At 38.9% G+C, this 7505-nt stretch overlaps 1 protein-coding gene across 2 annotated transcripts; it reads left to right on the forward strand.

Annotated features, from left to right (window-relative positions):
- Window positions 1-298: 298 nt before the first annotated feature.
- On the forward strand, window positions 299-6736 carry LOC149140465 (uncharacterized). Of its 2 annotated transcripts, XM_089446944.1 has the most exons (10): window positions 299-1066; window positions 1238-1291; window positions 1414-1489; window positions 1654-2144; window positions 2316-2369; window positions 2492-2567; window positions 2732-4885; window positions 5012-5943; window positions 6070-6404; window positions 6671-6736. In XM_089446944.1, the coding sequence occupies exon 7, from the start codon at window positions 3061-3063 to the stop codon at window positions 3868-3870; it is 810 nt and encodes a 269-aa protein (XP_089303070.1). In that variant the 5' UTR covers window positions 299-1066; window positions 1238-1291; window positions 1414-1489; window positions 1654-2144; window positions 2316-2369; window positions 2492-2567; window positions 2732-3060; the 3' UTR covers window positions 3871-4885; window positions 5012-5943; window positions 6070-6404; window positions 6671-6736. The 2 variants fall into 2 exon arrangements, with proteins under 2 accessions (XP_089303070.1, XP_089303071.1); XM_089446945.1 differs by lacking the exons at window positions 1654-2144; window positions 2316-2369; window positions 2492-2567.
- Window positions 6737-7505: the final 769 nt, after the last annotated feature.

A 7505-nucleotide genomic window follows, 5' to 3' on the forward strand; every position in this document is an offset into this window, starting at 1 on the left:
AGATCTCGTACAAAACAAAAAAAAAAGCGTAAGATGCTTTTCTTGAAATTCTAGTCGAACGCTGTTGGTTTCTCTTAACACCCACGACGTGCAAATTTGGAATGTTCAAAGTTTAAATTTGAATATGAATTTAAGGTGGGATCTTTAATATGTCTCAAATTCAATTGATATTTAGGCAGATAGGCTTTTCTTTCGTCGTCCTTTTGATTCTAGGCTGACACCTGGCGGAGTGGGCAATTTGCTTAGTATTTGTTTAGGCTTGATTCTTAAGCTGACACCTGGCGGGGTGGGCAATTTTTTCCGTGTTTGGTCGGGCACGACTTAGCGGGTATAGAGGAAATCACAGGTATTTGTGCTTTTCCAGTTACTGCTGCTGTATGTGTCAGCGTCGAATGTATTTTGCAGAGAAAATCGCCGCTATAGGCGCTTGGGTGGGTTACCGCCTACTCTGGCTCTAAAGAGTTGGCTCTAAAGAATGGGGAGGCGGTGGTTTTTGGGCGCGTGGATGCCCAGAAGAAGAAAATCCCCTTGAGATTGAAAGCCGAGCCAGAGGATTTTTGCGGCTGTACTCCTCGGCATAATGATCGAGTTTCGCCTGTTAATAGTGGCGGGATTTGGTCATGGGCGTCCATGTTTGACGATGGGGGTTCATGGCTTTTTCTTGATAGTTAATGGCGGGTTATTGGAATTAGGATTCTTGTTTATATTTTATTGGCAGATATCTAGGTAGCGAGCAACACAAACCCTATAGCGAGGAACACAACTTAGGGTTTGAAAGACACTGGACTTGGTTTGAAGGACACTGAACTTGTAAAAGAAAGTAATGGTTGCTTGATAAAATCTTAGGAGTGTATCGCGGAACATTAGCGCACCCAGATTGTATTGTAGGCTGAGATATCTAAAATACAAGTCAAGGCTCTCTCTGATGTTTTTCTCACATTGTGTGGTGTTGCAGGCCGAGATTTCTGAAGTAGAAGTCAAGGCTCTGTCTGATGCTTTTCGCATTGTGGGTATTGTGCAGAAATGGGATGAAAGGAGGATGTAACAGAGCTTCTTGAAGATTAAGGTACGTTTTCGTTGTGAAACATATTTTCTTACGTTAATGCAAATTGGGAATTAAGAACAAGGGTGATTTATTATAAATGGGTTCAGATAGTTTTGTTAAATTTGCAATGATACATATGGAAATGATGAGGGCCCGCCTACCTTCTTGTCTGTGCTATTTTGAGCTTTGCAGGTAGAGAATGCAGATTCAGCTGATAATGGGCCGGGGGCCCTCCTGCAACCGAAGGTATTGTATTCCTGAATTCCGACCTGACCATGTTATGTTGGGCTATCTGTCTGCCCGTGATTTCATATCATTAGGCTGCAATGCGATGCCATACCTTCACTCAATCCAGATCATCAATGCAGGCTTTTAAATCATCTGGGTCTTTATTTGTTCAAAGACCTGATAAGACCCTTCCGGTTTCTCTCTTTCGAAGTTTTGGTAAGGACCAGCTCTTCCTTAAATAAAGGTTAATCACCTATGCCTGTGTTTTTGCGTTGAAGGTTTCATTCAATGCAGTGATTGCATTTCCTGTGACTGTTTGGTTTTGGGTTATGATGGGCCTTGCGACAAACATGGGCCTTATTTTATATCTTTGCCTGCAGGCTGGACGAAATGCCATTGGAGGGACCGAGCATGAAGGCATTGTCATGGGCGTCCATGTTTGACGATGGGGGTTCATGGCTTTTTCTTGATAGTTAATGGCGGGTTATTGGAATTAGGATTCTTGTTTATATTTTATTGGCAGATATCTAGGTAGCGAGCAACACAAACCCTATAGCGAGGAACACAACTTAGGGTTTGAAAGACACTGGACTTAGTTTGAAGGACACTGAACTTGTAAAAGAAAGTAATGGTTGCTTGATAAAATCTTAGGAGTGTATCGCGGAACATTAGCGCACCCAGATTGTATTGTAGGCTGAGATATCTAAAATACAAGTCAAGGCTCTCTTTGATGTTTTTCTCACATTGTGTGGCGTTGCAGGCCGAGATTTCTGAAGTAGAAGTCAAGGCTCTGTCTGATGCTTTTCGCATTGTGGGTATTGTGCAGAAATGGGATGAAAGGAGGATGTAACAGAGCTTCTTAAAGATTAAGGTACGTTTTCGTTGTGAAACATAATTTCTTACGTTAATGCAAATTGGGAATTAAGAACAAGGGTGATTTATTATAAATGGGTTCAGATAGTTTTGTTAAATTTGCAATGATACATATGGAAATGATGAGGGCCCGCCTACCTTCTTGTCTGTGCTATTTTGAGCTTTGCAGGTAGAGAATGCAGATTCAGCTGATAATGGGCCGGGGGCCCTCCTGCAACCGAAGGTATTGTATTCCTGAATTCCGACCTGACCATGTTATGTTGGGCTATCTGTCTGCCCGTGATTTCATATCATTAGGCTGCAATGCGATGCCATACCTTCACTCATTCCAGATCATCAATGCAGGATTTTAAATCATCTGGGTCTTTATTTGTTCACAGACCTGATAAGACCCTTCCGGTTTCTCTCTTTCGAAGTTTTGGTAAGGACCAGCTCTTCCTTAAATAAAGGTTAATCACCTATGCCTGTGTTTTTGCGTTGAAGGTTTCATTCAATGCAGTGATTGCATTTCCTGTGACTGTTTGGTTTTGGGTTATGATGGGCCTTGCGACAAATATGGGCCTTATTTTATATCTTTGCCTGCAGGCTGGACGAAATGCCATTGGAGGGACCGAGCATGAAGGCATTGTGACGAGGTTTCTCTAATTTGCCTCTGCTTAATTGCTTTCGGCGGAGGAGCCTGGATCCTCAATTTTGTTGGGTTGATTTGATCATACAATAACCTTTGTTTGACAGATTGACTGTTCTCGGATGATTTATAGTGTGCTGATGGCCCTTCCGTGTCAATAATAATCTTATTGCTTCAATCTAAGCGTATGTTACAAACTGCAATAATTGAGTTGTGAAGATTCTTTTATTGTTGATCTCGCACACGTTCACCTTCATTGGAAAAACGGGTGTGACGGATTGAAAAAATGTATGGAGAAGAGTCTATTAAGAAATCACTAGTGACAAGGAAAAACCCACCCAGTGGCGTCTTCTGTATGTCCGGTCCTGTGGCCCATGTCGATGACGATGAAGAGCAGGAATTTTGTGTAATTGGTGGAGAGAGGGTTTGTCGGAATGGAGATTTTTACTTGGGATCATGTCTTGAGAATTTACCAGATGGGTGTGGGAAGTACTTGTGGGCAGATGGCTGCATGTATGAAGGGGAGTGGTGTAAAGGGCAGAACACAGGAAAGGGCAAGGTTTCGTGGCCATCGGGGGCAACCTATGAAGGGGATTTTAAAGCCGGGTTTATGCATGGATTCGGCATATACACTGGGGTGGATGGTTCAACTTACAAGGGCCAATGGGAGATGAATGAAAAACATGGGCGTGGACGGAAATACTATGCAAATGGGGATTTCTATGAAGGATTCTGGTCGCATGGTGTTCAGGAAGGGGAGGGCCGGTATATTTGGGAAAATGGTAATGAATACGTGGGTGAATGGAAAGGGGGTCTTATGTGTGGGAAAGGCACCCTGACATGGGCTAATGGGAATAAGTACGAGGGACAGTGGCTAGATGGGTTTGAACATGGGGAAGGTATATATACATGGGCAGATGGTAGTTGTTATGTTGGAACCTGGAACAAGGATCGTAAGGATGGGAATGGTACATTTTATCCCAAGTCGAACGCCTCCTCATCTTCAAGCTGGGATAGTAGTGAAGTTTGTAATGATCCCAATGGACAACATAGACCAACGACCTCGAATGCCTTCAATGAACCTTTAATTCTTTAAATGGAACACTAAGGCATTCTAGCAACTCCGACTACTGTTTTTGGCTCCTACTTGTCTGGTATGGCAGCTCCTACTTGTCTGGTATGGCAGGTGTTGAGGTTTCCCTGGTTATAAACTAGAAAAGAAATTAGATATCCCAAATGATTGAGGCCAGATTAAACTCAGTTATGTCCTGCCACTTATTTTGAAGCTAAATATTATCCATGAATATAGTAACTACCCAGAGCTCAGGAGCTAGGAAATTTCTGTGGATAACTAGAGGGTGTATTTGTGAATGCAACTGCAGAATTTTGTGAAAGGTTCACTTGTCTGTAGATTGTAGAAATTTGATGGACAACATATCAATTTTAGTTGAATAGAGTTTCATTGTATGGGGCAGGTTGTACCAGATTTAATTGTATTGTATATGTTTAATAATGAGAAATTAAAAATCATGAGGGGTATCGTTTTTACCACATACCTCTCAATTTATTATTGCAGGGGAGTGCCATTAAATTTCTGTTATGAACTTGTTGCAGTGGGAGATATTTTTATAAGAAAAATTGCAGCCTTGTCTGACAGTTCTTGCTTTATTGTTTCATTGCTTATACATGGATATTCAGCTCATACAAAAGGTTGTATCGATCTGGTTGGTATTCAGAGTACTTGATCTCAGGTTGTATCGATCTGGTTGGTTTTCAGAGTACTGGGTCTCAGGGCTTTTGCAGTTTGGTTTGCCTTTCATAATTTTTATGATGTAGAACTTTGATTCTGTATCACGTATAACTATCACTCTGCAAGTACAGTTTCACTATTAGCTTTGTAAATATTTTTCCTTGGCAATAGCTTATGGCTTGGACAAGAAGGGTGGAGAGAAAAATATTGTTGTTTTTGATTTTGGTGATGGCACGTTTGATGTCAGCGTTTTGACTATTGACAATGGAGTTTTTGAGGTTTTGGTTACATGTCAGCATTTTGACTATTGACAACGGAGTTTTTGAGGTTTTGGCTACAAAAGGTGATACCCATCTTGGAGGTAATCTGTCTGAACTCTGTCTGGCAGTTTTACATTACGAATTTGAATACGTGCACAGTGGTTGTCATTGACTTTTTTGGTTGGCTTTCGAGCTTTGAACTTACCAGGATGTACACTAATATGCAGGGGAGGACTTTGACCAAAGGATAATGGAATATTTCATCAAATTGATCAAGAAAAAACAAACCTCCAAGGTCCCGGAAGAGGGTAGACTTCGATTTTTCTGCTTTGAAGAGGGTTACTGATGACAGCGGTTTTATTAGCGATAGTAACGAGTTTCAGTTATTTTTGTAGACTCTCACGCATCTTCTGTTTCTATTTTATTGCAGAATTTTGTGAAAGGTTCACTTGTCTGTAGATTGTAGAAATTTGATGGACAACATATCAATTTTAGTTGAAGAGAGTTTCATTGTATGGGGCAGGTTGTACCAGATTTAATTGTATTGTATATGTTTAATAATGAGAAATTAAAAATCATGAGGGGTATCGTTTTTACCACATACCTCTCAATTTATTATTGCAGGGGAGTGCCATTAAATTTCTGTTATGAACTTGTTGCAGTGGGAGATATTTTTATAAGAAAAATTGCAGCCTTGTCTGACAGTTCTTGCTTTATTGTTTCATTGCTTATACATGGATATTCAGCTCATACAAAAGGTTGTATCGATCTGGTTGGTATTCAGAGTACTTGATCTTAGGTTGTATCGATCTGGTTGGTTTTCAGAGTACTGGGTCTCAGTGCTTTTGCAGTTTGGTTTGCCTTTCATAATTTTTATGATGTAGAACTTTGATTCTGTATCACGTATAACTATCACTCTGCAAGTACAGTTTCACTATTAGCTTTGTAAATATTTTTCCTTGGCAATAGCTTATGGCTTGGACAAGAAGGGTGGAGAGAAAAATATTGTTGTTTTTGATCTTGGTGATGGCACCTTTGATGTCAGCGTTTTGACTATTGACAATGGAGTTTTTGAGGTTTTGGTTACATGTCAGCATTTTGACTATTGACAACGGAGTTTTTGAGGTTTTGGCTACAAAAGGTGATACCCATCTTGGAGGTAATCTGTCTAAACTCTGTATGGCAGTTTTACATTACGAATTTGAATACGTGCACAGTGGTTGTCATTGACTTTTTTGGTTGGCTTTTGAGCTTTGAACTTACCAGGATGTACACTAATATGCAGGGGAGGACTTTGACCAAAGGATAATGGAATATTTCATCAAATTGATCAAGAAAAAACAAACCTCTAAGGTCCCGGAAGAGGGTAGACTTCGATTTTTCCGCTTTCAAGAGGGTTACTGATGACAGCGGTTTTATTAGCGATAGTAACGAGTTTCAGTTATTTTTGTAGACTCTCACGCATCTTCTGTTTCTATTTTATTGTTTTGGAGCGTTTTTTACAACGATAGAATTTGTGTTTTCAATGTAATCTCTGTGCTGCCTACAATAAGGACATCCCTATCGCTGTTACTGATATGCACGATTGTGGTGTTGATGCGAAGATCAACATGAATTTCGGTATGTTTTCTGGTTGTTTTAATGCTTGTTTGATTGTCAAATTTGGTATCGGTTAAGGTTTTACAAGCTGTTTTATTTTGCATAAATTCAAGTTTAATCAGAGGTTCCTGAAGTGAAAATGTCCTTGTAAATCCAAGTTATAGTGTTGTTAAACTTTAAAATTTTAGGTGTCCTAGACATTTTTTGATGGTGCTGAATCCATTTCCACCATCAAAAACCTGATTCAAACACTGCTTTTACAAGATTTTTTGAATTTTTTTGCCCAGATTGCAATTCCTCTGCCTCGTTAAACTTCTCAAATTAAATCAGGTGGATTTGGGAATTTGAGTTGACTTATGTAAAGCAAATCAGGTAGATATCCGAATTTCAGTTGACTGATGCAGAAATAAATCAGGTGGATTTGGGATTAAACGAGGGCTCTTTTGCTTCATGTTTCCACAGTCAGAGGGAATGGCAGTTTATGGAGATATACAGTCTGTATCAATTTGGTTTGGGGTTCAATTGCAATTATGCTTTTTTGCAGTACAATAAGAGACGGTTATTGACATATTTCCTCAGTTATTTGAACGTATTTTTCAAATATTCTATATTAGAGTTGGTTTTTCCATACTTCATTTTAGTATTTTGTGTATTACAGTTGGTGTTTTCATACTTATTTTAGTATTTTCTGTATTAGAATTGGCTTTTCCATTACTTCATTTTAGTATTTTCTTATAACTTAAGTGAGTTAAGTATTCTAAGTTATAAACTCAAATAGAGATTTGATGCATAATAATATAATGGACATCTTTTACATAATATTACTCAATACCTATCATGTTAAATAAAAACACTGATGGGAAAATTCGAATTAAAATAAACCAACTGTTGCCATGTTAAATAACTAATCTAATTTCAAGTTTAAATGAATACATGAGCGTAACCTATAATCATTATGAATGCATGATCGTAATTCACAATCGAAAATGATGGAAAAATTCAAATTTCAACGTTTTGTATGGTTTGTTTGTGAGTTTATGTAGAAGATTGAATGCCTCAAACATTGATTTGAACTTATTTCAGTAAAACGTGAAAGAAAAAAATCACAAAATTATGCTTATT

Source organism: Pinus tabuliformis, chromosome X, assembly GCF_031772625.1.
Source record: "Pinus tabuliformis cultivar Carrire ecotype Pingquan chromosome X, CPIR1, whole genome shotgun sequence".
NCBI lineage: Eukaryota > Viridiplantae > Streptophyta > Pinopsida > Pinales > Pinaceae > Pinus > Pinus tabuliformis.

What these genes read in the sequence shown, in the direction of transcription:
- LOC149140465 (XM_089446944.1), top strand. Translation starts at nt 3,061, where the DNA reads ATGTATGGAGAAGAGTCTATTAAGAAATCACTAGTGACAAGGAAAAAC.